This window comes from Colletotrichum jinshuiense, chromosome 10 (assembly GCF_051148585.1).
Source record: "Colletotrichum jinshuiense chromosome 10, complete sequence".
NCBI classification, from domain to species: Eukaryota; Fungi; Ascomycota; class Sordariomycetes; order Glomerellales; family Glomerellaceae; genus Colletotrichum; species Colletotrichum jinshuiense.
In genome coordinates, this window is record NC_139303.1 from 1,769,169 (window position 1) to 1,782,611 (window position 13,443).

The 13,443-nt window shown below is 56.4% G+C and overlaps 4 protein-coding genes across 4 annotated transcripts; all 4 read right to left on the reverse strand.

The window, feature by feature from the left end:
* Positions 1-959: 959 nt before the first annotated feature.
* Positions 960-5,142, reverse strand: EsH8_X_000429 (DUF3659 domain-containing protein; the record flags this gene model as incomplete). Its single annotated transcript, XM_083274517.1, has 5 exons — positions 960-1,091; positions 1,148-1,321; positions 1,380-4,042; positions 4,094-4,885; positions 4,947-5,142. 5 exons carry the CDS (start codon positions 5,140-5,142, stop codon positions 960-962), a joined length of 3,957 nt encoding a protein of 1,318 aa, XP_083119909.1.
* A 921-nt stretch (positions 5,143-6,063) lies between these two features.
* On the reverse strand, positions 6,064-8,055 carry EsH8_X_000430 (DUF3659 domain-containing protein; the record flags this gene model as incomplete). The annotated part of the gene is made up of 2 exons (XM_083274518.1): positions 6,064-7,334; positions 7,449-8,055. The coding sequence occupies 2 exons, from the start codon at positions 8,053-8,055 to the stop codon at positions 6,064-6,066; spliced, it is 1,878 nt and encodes a 625-aa protein (XP_083119910.1).
* A 2,224-nt stretch (positions 8,056-10,279) lies between these two features.
* On the reverse strand, positions 10,280-10,870 carry EsH8_X_000431 (uncharacterized protein; the record flags this gene model as incomplete). The annotated part of the gene is made up of 2 exons (XM_083274519.1): positions 10,280-10,292; positions 10,512-10,870. The coding sequence occupies 2 exons, from the start codon at positions 10,868-10,870 to the stop codon at positions 10,280-10,282; spliced, it is 372 nt and encodes a 123-aa protein (XP_083119911.1).
* Positions 10,871-11,911: 1,041 nt separating this feature from the next.
* EsH8_X_000432 (uncharacterized protein) lies at positions 11,912-12,846 on the reverse strand (the record flags this gene model as incomplete). The annotated part of the gene is made up of 2 exons (XM_083274520.1): positions 11,912-12,325; positions 12,667-12,846. The coding sequence occupies 2 exons, from the start codon at positions 12,844-12,846 to the stop codon at positions 11,912-11,914; spliced, it is 594 nt and encodes a 197-aa protein (XP_083119912.1).
* Positions 12,847-13,443: the final 597 nt, after the last annotated feature.

The window sequence follows — 13,443 nt, forward strand, 5'->3', positions numbered from 1 at the left end:
ATGTGAGAAAGGGACCGAGGTGGTTCTTCTCCCTCCCAGTACTCCGTATGCCCTGGCTGCCGGCCGGTCATGAATGCGACTCCAAAGTAAGAAATGCCAATGGCGCGTTCAGGGTGTCTCGACCTTGGCTATTGTTCATGGGTTGCTGCGCCGCGTGCTACTCTCTTAACCTTGAATCCCGAGTGACCCGAATTTACAAGACGCATTATTTATCTCGTCTTGGTTGGGGAACCTCCAATCCCACTATCGACAAGGGGCGCCAATAGCACAGAAAGCAATAAACCACGGGTGCTGCCTCCAGAAAGGGCCGCCGTACCGCGCCGGCCACCATCTCGTCGCAATTGCACAGAAATCATTGGCGGTTTCTCGGGCCCTAGGAAGCACAAAGGTGGTGCTGTGTCGGGACATCTTGGATGAAATTCGCTCGACATGTTGCCCGCCGTGAATTGTGCATGCGTGGATGGATGCCGTTGGGAGGACGGGACGGAAAGCCACATGGCCTGGAGCAAGGAAAAAAGCGACGATGGGGTAGGCTTTAGGAAGCAGCAATGGTACCGGTTGTCCCTGCCTGAACTCCCCGGAAACGTCGCATTTAGCCAATTTTAAGTTGCTTGCGGTTGAGACGCAATCCCATCTGGCAACAAACTTCTCAATCTATTTTTTCCATCCTCCTCTCCGGAACATGTCATCATTCAATCGATACGAGACAATAATCACATCATCACATCCATGTTTTAATGCTCACTTCGTCGATTAGAGTCACAGGCAACCCATTGTTGATGAAAAAGCCATACAAATTGGTCGCTGAACTATCCTAATACTCATACATGACCGAGTCCAAACATTTTTGACAATCCATAAAATACACGAGATACGACTCGCCACAGTAATTACACGCATCCATCATACAATATTCCATCAGAATACGCTGCAACGCAATCATGTCGTAAATTCATAACTTATTTCTTGCGCTGGTTGCGCCCAGTCAAAGCACCAGTCAAGCTGCCGAGGCCAAGTCCATCAAGCAGACGGTTAAGACCCAAACTGCCGAGAAGGCCATCGACAAGCTTTCCAAGGCCGAGACCGTTAAGCTGTATGGATTGTTAGTACCGCAACTAAGTAGAAGAAAGACGCGGGAAAAACTTACAAGTCGGCCGACAATGCCGAGAACACCTGTCAACAGAAGGCCGACGGCGGCCAAAATCTGGAAGAGAGGCTCGGTCAAAAGACCCCAGAGAGGGTTAAGCTCCTCCTTCGCGTGAGGCATGTCATCGATCTTGCGCTTGGCGCTCTCGACACACTCAGTGATGGAACCAGTCAACTAGAAACGGCTGGTTAGTATGCGAAAAGAAAAGCATCGACATGGTTGAGCAACTTGCCTCCTTGAGCACCTCGGCGAGGTGATGCTCCTCAGGTGAAGCCTCACGAGTCTGAGCTCGGGACTTGGCGTTTTGTTGAATACGTCCATCAGGGTCCAAAGCACGGACACTGCCGTTAAGCTCCGTCAGGATCTTGCCACCCTCTTCGATGAGAGGCTTAACATCCTTCACGAGCTGCTCCTCATCGAGCTCGTCCTTGGGCGTGCGCTCGGCCTTCTCAATCTTCTGAGTGATCATCTTGCAGATGGGGCGCATACGATCGAGACCTTGTTCGATAAGACCACCGAGAGACTTGGCCAACTTGCGGTCAGCTTCAGCCTCCTCGCGGGCCTTAATCTCCTCGGGAGTCTCTTCAGGCTCCTCGGGCTCGGCCTCCGGGATATCCTGGAGCAAAGAGACGTGGCCGACAACGCGATCCTTAGAGTCGACAACATCATCGTCGCTGTTGATAACCTTGCCGGAACAAATGGAGACCTCACCAGTGGTGAGCTTGCCAATGACGTTTCCGTCCTCGTCAACAACCTCACCCTGGCGGTTCACACGACGGCCCTCCATAGGACCCTTGGGCTGAGGAATATCCTCGAGCAGAGAAACGTGTCCGATCACACGGTCCTTGGAGTCGACAACGTCACCATCCTCGTTGACCAACTTGCCGGCACAAACACTCAGCTCACCGCTGGTGAGTTTGCCGAGCGTGTTTCCATGCTCATCGACAACCTCACCCTTGCGGTTCACTTGCTTGCCCTCCAAAGGTCCCTTGGGTTCCGGAATGTCCTCAAGGAGTTCGACATGTCCGACAACACGGTCCTTGGAGTCGATAACGTCGTTGTCCTCGTTGATTACCTTGCCAGCGCAGACTTTGATCTCGCCAGAAGTAAGTTTACCAAGGGTATCGCCATCCTCGTCAACAACCTCGCCCTTACGGTTGACACGACGACCCTCCAGGGGACCCTTCTTTCTCTCGGGCTCGGGCTCAGGCTCCCAGCGTTCAGCCTTGCCCAAGGTGTTACCATTGCGGTCAAGAATGTCTCCATCCTCGTCAACAGCACGGCCAAAGAGAACCTTGGCATCACCCTGTACAAGACGACCAACAATATCTCCAGAGGGAGTGACAATCGTTCCGTCCTTAGCAACGGTGCAACCCGGGAGCTCAGCGAACGGACCCTCCTTGAATCCGTCACGGTCGCCTTCAGCAACCAGCTCAGCTCTACCGATGATGTCGCCAGACTCGCTGCGGACGTTGCCCTCCTTGTCGCACATGCGACCAATAAGGCGCTTGACGTCTCCCTCAACGATGCGGCCGTAGATGGTACCGTCCTTGTCGACGACGTTGCCGGCCTTGTTGACACGCTTGCCAGCAAGGGCCGAGTTGTCAACAGGCGCCTCTGGCTCTGGCTCGGCCTCGGGCTCAGGTTCCCAACGCTCAGCTTTGCCAATGGTGTTACCACTCTTGTCAAGAATGTCACCCTCTTCGTCAACCTTTTTGCCCTTGAGCTTCTTCGGGTCGCCGTCAACAACGCGTCCAACAATCTCACCGTTGAAGAGGACGTGGCCGTTGGATTCGACGGTGGCGCCGGGGAAGTCTTCGAAAGGTGCAGGCTCGCTGAGCTCTTCACGCTCAGTCTCGGGGATTGGCTCAGCAGTGCCAATGACCTTGCCGCTATCATTCCAAATCTCTCCCTTCTCGTTAGCCTTGCGGCCGACCAGGTGCTTCAGGATACCGGAAACGATGCGGCCGACGGCCTCGCCCTTGTCGTTGACCAGGTTGCCAGCCTTGTTGACCTTGGCACCTCTCAGGATGGAGTAGTCGATAGTGTCTTTCATCAGTTCGTCGGCGACCTCAGACTTGAGCTCAACCTTGCCAATGATGCTACCGCGCTCATTGAGGACGTTGCCCTCGGCGTCAATATCCATGCCAGCAAGGTCAGCGGCATCGCCCTCGGCAATTCTGCCAATAGAGGCGTTGTCGAAAATGACCTTGCCTTCATCGTCGATTTCAGCACCGGGGAACTTCTCGAATGGCTGGAGAAGCTTGTCACCAGCAACAGTGACCGTCCTTTGGTCGCTGGGAATGGCGGAGCGAATAGTGCTAAGGACACTCTTGATGTCTTCCTTAATTTCGGACTTCGGGATGTCATCCGTCTGCACGTCCTCGCCCAAGGTGGGAACATCGCCAGTCTGAGCGTCCACTGCCGCATCCTGCGCATCTTCAGTGTTGGCGAGCTCGCCAGTTTGCGCATCCTCGGGTACTTCGGCCTGATCCGCAGGGTTCTGAGAGTTGGCCCAATCTTGAGTCGTGGTTCCCTGGGGAGCGTCTGTAGTGGTCTTGACGTCCTCGGGTAGTTGGGACACCAAATCCTCGGGGAGCTTGGACTGAGCGTCGAAAGGAATCTGCGAGACAGGAATATCGGCTGTCTGAAGATCCTCAGGCAATTCGCTCTTCAGGCTTTCGGGGATCTGGGATACGGGAATGTCGAGAGTGGCAATATCGTCGGGGATGCGAGACTGAGCATCGCTCGCGGTACCAGCCTTCTCGGTCGCATCATCCTTTACGGTCTCAGCGCCTTCAGTCTCCTCTTCCTCAATGGGTTCGGCATCGACCTCTTGCAGGTCATCTTCCTTGCCGTCAACGGTCGATTGTTCCGTGAGCTCGGTCTTATCGTCTTGGGATTCTTCAGTTTCTGTCTGGGTATTGTCGCCAGAGATGGGCTTACCGGTCGGGTCTTGTTGAGACTTCTCCAAATCCTGGAGGTCAACGGGTGCGATCTCAGAGGTCTTGTCGTTGACTTCGAACAGGTTCTGCTTGGCATTCTCTGTCAAAGAAGCCTTGTCGTCAGGGTTCTCAGACTTCTGGGCGAGGAACTGAGTAAGCTTCTCGTCCTTGTCGGTGACAGATTCGTCACGCTCCAATGGCTGGGATCCGCCGAGAACGCCGCCGAGAGGGCCACCGCTCTGGCCTTGACCGAGGACACCTCCGAGAACACCAGAGACAGGGTCTTGCTGTGATCCCTTCTCATCCTTGCCGCCGCCGAGGACGCCGCCAAGAGTGTTTCCGAGGAGCCCCTTTTGTGACTCGCCCTTCTCACCGCCAAGCACGCCGCCGAGGACACCACCTTGACCTTCGCCGAGGCCAAGGCCCTTTGTCAGGTCGCCGACAAGTGGTAATGTGCGGTTAACGGTTTGGACAGTACCGTCGACAGTGTCGACAATGCCCTTGACGCCTTTGGTGGCGCCCATAATGCTGAAGGTGGCACTCTCCTTGCCGTCGCCTCCGGTGAGGCCTTCTGTCAACTCGCCAAGAGGGAGAGCCTTGCCGATGATACCACCATCCTTGCCAATAATATCGCCGGTGGCTGTGACGACGTTGCCGACGAGATCACCGGCCTCGCCTTCTGTGACCTTACCGACTGTCTTACCAGTCTCGTCTACCACCTCGCCAGTCTTGCCGATAACACCGGCAACGAGGTTCTCGCCATGGTCTTGAATGTCTTGCTCGACCGAGTATGCTTTATGAGAGTCAACAACCGTCAATTGAAGGTAAAGAAGGTGAGTTCACGTGAAACTTACTGGACTTCTGCTCGCCCTCCTTTCCCCATCCACCAGGCATGCTGCTTCCTGATTTTGATGCAGCGCCGGCCATATTGTCGTTCTTGTTCTTGTTCTTGTACTTTTGTAGTTCTTGTTCGTGTTGTGAAATAAATTCGTTGTACTCAGCGCTAATAGGGTATCTTAGATAATGTAGATTGTCGTGAGATGATTGCATTTGAATTGGGGAGGGAAAGTCAAAATCCGCTACCAAACACCTGCCGGCCAGAGGTCTTATACCCTCAAATCCTCGGGTGCAAATCAAGTTTCTAGCTCGACAGCCGCACCTGAACTTACGTCAAGAGGGAAAGCTCAAGCTCGAGGAGAGCTCATCGAAGCTCTGGTCCCTGCTCGCGCCACAGAGTGACTTCATGGGGGGGGAGGAAGCTGGGGAGCTATCCCGGCGTCCATCATGACGCAAAAGCCACACTCGTCCGAGCAATCGAAGGTCTGGATCCCAGCTATCATGACGCAACTCGGCCTCGAAGAGGACAGACACTCCTCGGGAGATGGTGTGACGGCCAAACCAAGCCCGGGGCTCGTCATTGGCCCCCGGGGTTGGATCGCCCGGTCTGTTTCTTGGAGACGGGCGATTTGGTGTGGCTAGTGCATTCAAGGGCCCTCCCTGCTCTGCATCATCCATTCGTCAGAACCTCCCCAGCCAATCCGCTGTTACGCCAGCACTTTCTTTTGGATTTGCGGGTTGGCAAAGCTCATGAAGGCTGAACTACCATGCAAGACGAACGTCATGACGCTCTCCGAAACATGAAAAAACGAAGTGCTATTCGCCACGCTCAGCAGTCACCACCTAAATCACCCGCAGTCGTCCATGCGCCCGCTAGCATCTTGGAGTTTTCGATCTATTGCCCACTTTTCAGCCTCGCCCAGGCCCGGGTCGATGGGGGGGTCTCGGACGCACGAGTTATCCAGGCCACCGTTCGCTGTCAAATATTCAGTCGTATTTGGAACTACGATTTCAAGCCCTAGCCTATCAAGTCCGTCCCTACCACCATCTGAACGCCGCCGCATGCCAGCATCTATGGAACTGTTCCAGAACTCCAAGATCGACCTTCCCATCCAAATGGTCCCGTTGAAATACTCAGTGTCCAGTCCCGATGTGGATATTAGGATTCATTCCACCGCCATTAAACACCGTTGGTATCTTGATAATAAGCTGGATGCCGTCGTTGGTCGACTTGACATCCATGAAAATCTCCGACGGGCTGGGAGTCGTCGCAGATGGTTTGGGCTGGGAGGCATTGCATTGACTACAGTTCGTCCGTGTATCGGGGACTCTTCCCGGGCGGGCACCACTCGACTGCCCCGAGCTGCCCGTCTGGCCCGTCTGCTGGAGAGACTTTGCAAGGGGCGCGCCATCGAAGTGGCCGACAACATTGTTGTTCTTGTCGAGGATGTTGCCCATGTGATCCACCTTGAGACCATCGCCCATGCCCTCAATAGGCCTAGGGGACGGTGGGGTGGGGGGGATGGTGTCGTTCTCCGCTACATAACCGACGACTTCACCGTCCTCACTAAAGATCTCGCCCGTAGGGGAAACCGGACGACCGATCATGGACGGCAGGTCGCCCTCGACACGGCCAAGTACCTGTCCGTTCCAGTCCAAAATGTTTCCAAACTCGTCAACATACTTGCCCTCCAGACCTTGCGCTAGCTCAGCAAGGTTTGGGGGCAGCGTGAGACCAGAATCCAGAGGGGTAACCTTTGGTATCTGGATCGGGGCATTCTTCTCCTGGGGAACTTGTTTGGCTTGAGACTTTGAGTTCTCCTCTGGCGCTGCTGACTTGGCATCTTGCGTTGCTCCGTCCGTGCGGCTCCCTGCAGTCTCGGTTGCTGACGGCGTAGGTGCCGTGTGGGCACCTTGATTCTGTGTCGACGATTTCCTCATCGGGATGGGTATCTCCCGCGAGCCCTGCAGGTGTAAGGGCCCGCCCCTCTGCGGCTGTGGGGTGCCGGCGCTGCTGCTCCGGCGAGGGGGAGGCTGCGGTGGAAAGGTTTCAGGACGAGGCGCCGGCGAGGGAGGAGCTCGTGACTGAGAGTTCAGACGGGGCAGAGGAGGTCGTACGCTGCTGCTGCGTGGGATACCCTCTGGGCCAGCAGCCTCCCCATCCTCGGCCTCTACAACCTCATATTCATCGTGCCGAGACGCATGGTCGAGATCGACGGCCTCAGCCGCAGGCCGTGGCTCGGTGTGCTGCATAGTGTGCGAGGAGGATTTCGGGCGCGCAGGTACGGAGCTCTGCATAGAGTGCTGTGCAGTATGCTTCGAGACTGGGCCTTGGGGTTCGTCGCGCTGAGCTGGGGGTGGAGTCGGTCGAGTGGGAGGGGATGCCGTCATCATTGGATGGTTCTCTGCTGGGACAACGAGCGCTCTGCGTCAGTCGGGGGGTCTTGCGATCAAGGAGAGGGAATGGAAGTGGCAAGGAAGCCCAGCCGGGAGAAGGAACGGAGAATTGGGCTACCCACCTGCGGATCGCACTGCTTCGGGAAGATCAGGCGGTTGAGGGAGAGAGACTGTGCTGGTGAGTGCGTTTCTCTCGATGCACCCCTTGAGCGATACGCGCGGACGGAGGTTATCAGCTGTCGTTTGCGCGACGCGGCCAGCGCTTCTGCAAGGTGTGCAAGGCAGAGGGGGTCGGGTCTGATTAGTCGTGACGTCAAGTGGATGAGGTGACCAAGTGTGTGGATTATCCTCTACCGAGACATATGCTGGGGCAAGCCTGAGGGAGGGAGGTTCCAGAACTGGCGAACGGGGGGTGGTGGGTGACGGTTCGCCGTGTGTCCCCTGCCAGGCTGGTGGCGTGCAAGGATATGATGGGATCAAGGAGCTGTCGAGCCGAGATCTGACGTCTCCACCTGGAGAGGGGCTCCAAAACGGTATCCACCGGGTACCTCGGAAACGGAAGCAAAGAAGCCCAGGGGAGAAGGCAAGGGGAGAGGATCGTTTGGGCGGGTGGTGAAGATGGCAGAATGGAATCGAGGCAAGACTCCGAAGATGGCGTCGGGACAGCGATGAGATTGGAGGGCAAAAGGGCCGACAAATCTGGAAAAGCCTGTTTTCTGCCCGAAACATGGACGACTGAATGGGCGAAGGGCCGTGTCACGCATACTGGACGTGGACGGGCTTGCTTCTTGGGGCTGATGCTGGTGCTGCGCAGACGGGACGCACGGCCAGCCGTCAATTGTTGATGAAGGGCACGTACGGGGGAGCAAGGCAGGGCAGAGCAGCGCGGACGAGTGTGCGTCGATTCCTTTCCAGCCGCTCGATGGCGGCAGTCCGCTCGGGGGGTTGGTGGCTATGATGGTCTCACTCGACGGCCCATGAAGAAGCTTCGCTGCCTACCGACTGTTGGGGAAAGGGCCCTAGGCAGCACCCGGCTGAGACAAGCAATCTTCATATGCGTGGCTCGGGAGGCCTAGAAGCGGCGTGTGCGTGCTTTTTTCATCAGAGCTTCGGGCGCTGGCATTCATGCCCGAACAGCTTTCGCCAAACCTTCAGAGATGTCTCGCGTCCCCCCTCCCGTCTTGATCTGTCGAGACAGTACCGGGAAGACGCCTTAGCCGGCGAGGCCACGGATGCGCTATGTGAGGATCTCGATGACTTTCCCAGACATTTGCATGGGAAAAGCCCCCCCAGGACGGGGGAGATGAGACGGTGGCAGGACGATCGGCAACCAGACAACCAGACAACCACCTGCCAGCCAGTGGCTTTACGATCGAAATTACTCACCCGATGTGCCTGTGCCGGGGATGCGACGGACAAGCCACCCGTTCAGCTACGGTTTCCCTGTCCGTCCAACGTTTTTGCGAGTTCCCCACCCAAGACCCATGGGCCAAGAGAGTCGAGACGGTACTGTGGATACGGTTTGGGTGACATTCGCAATGGCGGTGGGGCTCAAAGGCGGGGGCCGTTCCACCGTTACATTTGAGGCGACCGGCGGGGAGGGCCACACACACCCGTCGCTCAGACGAAGTTACATCGCATCATGTGGCGGCGGCGACGCGTCGACATTGGACGGGTAAGGAAAGGATGCTGCCGCTGTGGCTGATGAATTTTCTTTCTTTGCAAAGTTTTTTTTTTTTTTTTCCTTCTTCGTGCTTCCCCTTGGATTACTAGCGAGAGGGGGGGCGGGAAGGAGGGGGAACATTTTCGACAACTCAGAAAATGAAGTCAGGATGCTGGCATAATCCCGTCAAAAGTTGTCAAAATCTTGGAAAATAAAGACAAAGAAAAGAAAGGAAAAGGAAAAAGGCGACGTCTCTCCCCCCAGAGGCTAACGCTACGCCTAGCCCCGGGAAGGGGAAACACATGGAAAACAAGGCACAGGAGGACTCGCCCGCAGTAGCCTCCAGCGCCGTCGATTTCGAGAAGACGTGCCCAGCCACTTGCGTCCCTCATGGCATATGCCTCCCGCAAGCCACTATACACCCCTAGGGGGGAATGGGCAATGCAGACTGGTTTTGCTCCCTCGGGAGGGTGGGCATGACCCACCCGTCATATTAGTGATTTGCCCCCGTCACCGAGAGATCAACAGCACGAGAGAGTGAAGCGTGAAACAGAAGCGTGGGATGAGAAAGCAGCCTAAGCCGTGGGAAATTGGCACGCTACGAACGGCACTTGATGGCCACTGTCACCGCCAAACCCGCCTCTTTGGGTGCTTGACGGCGGACGTCACAGCACATGGCTTGACCGCCTGTCTCCACACGATGTTGGCGGCTAGCGGGCTGAGGGCACTGATGGTATACTGAAACCAACGACACATGCCAAAACGAGCACTGGTTTACGACCAAATGTTGGGTGTCGACAGCGAATTTTGTTGTTGGACATTTGTTGCTGAAGGCAACCATTTCCCTCAAGTCACAATCATGTGTGGCGCGTGAACTTTGATGCATGGCAAGGAAATCAAATCATCCGTTTTAAATCGTTTAGAATGCTTTGGCTAACGTCGAATAGGATACCCATAAAATTTCCCGAAATAGCGTCCGTATCTCATGATGTCGATGATGCACAAATCTTTCATAATACACGCGGGCAGAGACGGGCCACCAAAGCGTGCCCCCATCCGTCCACAGACAACTCCTCTCTTTCCCCCTGCCCTGTCCCGACCCGCCGGCCCAAACCGTTTTCTGGTACGGCAGGGGGGCGATCATGGACGACAAAAAGAAAACGTAAAAAAATAAGACCCCGCACGTTTCCAGCAAACTGTTGTCGCAAAACAATTCGCCCCGCGATTATTTCCGCTACTCCGTGTAATAAATACGCACACACAATATGACCGATAATGAATGAGCTCCGTTTAAGATTTGTCCCTGGGAAAAAAACGCCTCTCAGTTCCTGATTAAAAGACGAGGAAAAGCCCATTAGCCCATTATGAACTTGGCCTAACTAGCCCGTCCTTGTCTGCGAGTAAGAAAAGGGACAGAACGGGTTCTCTAGTTGGAAGAGAAATAGAGAAGAAGGGGGGTGTTATGGGGCCAACACCTGGGGCAAGGAAAGAAAAGAAAGTCGGGGAAGGATTGGTTACTTACAAGAGAGCCAGCTCAAGGTCACCGTGGATGCGCGCCTTCAGCGTGATTTCAATGTCGAGGTTGAGGTCCAGGCGCAACCGGAGGGTGTCGCTCTTGTCGCCGCCGCCGCCGCCCTGCTGTTGCAGGGCACCACCGGCAACGTTGCCTAGTGTGTTTTGCACGCCGTTGCCAATGTTGCCAACGTCGCCGACACCTCCGACCTGGTCGAGGGGGCCGCTCTGCTGGCGCCTCTGCATTTGCCTGCCCTTGTTGCGGTTCTGGCGGCGCTGGGGCCTCTCCTGGGGCTGCTCGCTGGGCGCCTCAGAGGTCTCGTCGTCCGAGGCGTACTTTGTTTGGTTCTTCTCGCGGGGGGATGCCATTGTGAATGTTGGGAAGCTGGTATTCTACTGAATGAAGAAATTCAAAGATAGGCTAATGGGAAGGGCTTTTCCGTCGAGTGATGGAAGGAGGGAGTAGGGGTATTATGGCTTCTTGGAATTCTACCGGTGAGTTTTGGGATGTCTTCTTCAGAGTTTCTTTCGACTGCTCTCGGTGCCGGATGAGAGGGCAACATATAAGTGATTCAGGACGGTATCCGGAACGGGTCAAAACAGGATGGAAAGCTTACACCAGTCTCGGCTGATGAGATCATGTTGGACCCTTGGGGCTGGGGGGGGTGTGTGCGTGTGAGGGCCCAGCATGTTCCCAACTCCCCGTTTCCCTCTCCTCCCCCCCGTTGTGCATTTGCGTCACACCCACCCGAGTCTCTAGAGTTCTGGACCGGAATGACGTTGAAAGGGCCAAGCGGGCGTGCGGAGGGGGGGCGGATTCGATGGGGCCCGCTGGGGCGCTGCTTGCTTGTCTCATGCTCGATGTGGCCCCGATCCGCCCTTTGGGACGAGGAAGGGCGTCCACCAACAAACATCGAGGCGCACACCAACACCCATCCCCCCCCTTGTCCTGTCGGATTTTCTCATCGCGGCGCCCGCCGGCGCCCAATCACGACCCGGGGCATGCCTCACACCACCGCCGCTCGAAGGGGGCCCTCGCGCCGCCAATGCAGTCATGACGCAGCTTTTGCCCTACCTTCCTGCCCGGCAAACAAGCTTCTTGTAAGTCGGTTTGAGCTCGCCCAGCTCACGAGCTTGCTGGAAAATGCTATGCACTGACGGCCGGTACGAGGTACGAGGCTCGCAAAGCTAACAAGTGCCAACTATCTGATCCATGCAGGGCCAAGCTGGAGAGAGAAGGGCTCCCACCGGGGGGGACTATAGCAGATTTCCTCGGACGGCGCGCCCCCTCCCCGGATTATCGATTCCTTACACCCCCTCCACCCCTACCTCTTTACGCCATGTTCCATCTTTTTTACTTGGTCAACTTTTAGTTATTTTTAATGCTTTTTTTTTATTTAATGTTTTACCCTAGTCTCTAACGTAGGCGCTCTCGATGCCTAGCGCCATCTGCCGGTGCAGCAATATCTCGACGCACTCGCCGGGCTCGTAGCCCTGCCGCAGCCTCCCGTCCGGGTCCCAGTAGACGGCCCACCTGCCGTCGTCCTCCAGCGCGGCCACGAAGCCGAGCTCGCTGCCTCGCAGCGAGAGGTGCCTCTCGTTCGCGCTCCACCCCCACGGCCCTATGACGTGGCCGACGGTGTCCTTGCGGCCCCCGTGGCGGACGGAGCGGGTGTCGGCGTCGACGTAGATCCAGTTGAGCATGGGCGGGTCCTCGGCGATGGTCGAGACGAGCCCGCGGTGCTGCTCCTCGCTGGGGTACGTGAAGTAGTACCCCGAGAACCTGTGCCCGGGGGCCGGCGCCAGGCTGTGGTTTAGCCAGAGCTGTGGGCGGGGCGCGCGTTAGCTAGTCTTAGACCAGGTGAGGGATTGTCACAAGGTTTGTTCTATTTGTTGTGTGCCTCGTTTGCGTTGTTCTGGTGTAAGTCGAGAGAACTTACACACTCACAACACATACCAACACACGGACGAGGTTGGGTGAAAAGTGGGCGGGTGTGTGGGACGGGGGAAAGAGAAAAGCAGGGAAATGGGGAGCAGGACGGTAGGAACGTGCAGGGAAAAGCTGCAGATGGACGCGGGAATGAGGAAAAGAGGGCGTGTGTGTGTGTGTGTAGGTTGGGGTGGATGGATGGATGGATGGACAGATGAGTGTGTGGACGACGTGCCTTGTTGTCGGCGAGGACGCAAGGGGCCTCCTCCTGCTTCCCGTCGACTGTCATTATTGCCCCGAGGCTGAACTTTGCCTGCTCTTTGGCCGTGGCATCCTGCTTCTTCTGGGCGCTGACCGCCTGCCCGGTGCCGATGACTGTGGGGATGGCGGCGATGGCCAGCAGGCCGATGACCATTGTTTCGGATTAAGGATTGGTCCCTTTGTCGACGGAGAGTGAGCTCACAAGCGGGGCGGCGGGGGTGGGAGGGTTTTCCTTCACGCGGGAATGTGGAAAGTGATCTGTGTCTCTTCTCTTCTTTCTTTCTGCTTGTCTGGTTCTCTGGAGCTTCGGGGGCATGGGGTCAGTTGGCCGCGGGTGGGTTTCTCTTCTGCGTTGGGGGTGTGCCTTTTTCGCGGGTAGTTGCGAGGGCAGGCTCTTCGAGTATGAGGCCGAGTTTCGCACTTACAGCTCTTTCTCTGTCTCTCAGTCTGTCCGTCTGTTTGGGGGTATTCTTGCGCTCGGCGAGGGAAACGAGAGAAAGGGAAACAGGTTTACGGGGTTCCATGGAGAGAGAGAGTCCGTACCGATGGGGTTCGTGTGGTCATCATATCGAAATGCGCTCTCCTGCCCGTCTCCCCGCCGAATGGATCGAGATGCCCGTTTCGGGATCCCCCCCTCCCCCCTGTCCCTGTCCGGGGTCAGCCCACCCACCGTTTGTCTGCGGTCCACATATGCAATGTCCAGACCGTTCGCTGTCACCAGAGCACATGGATGCACCCCGTTTCTTTTTTT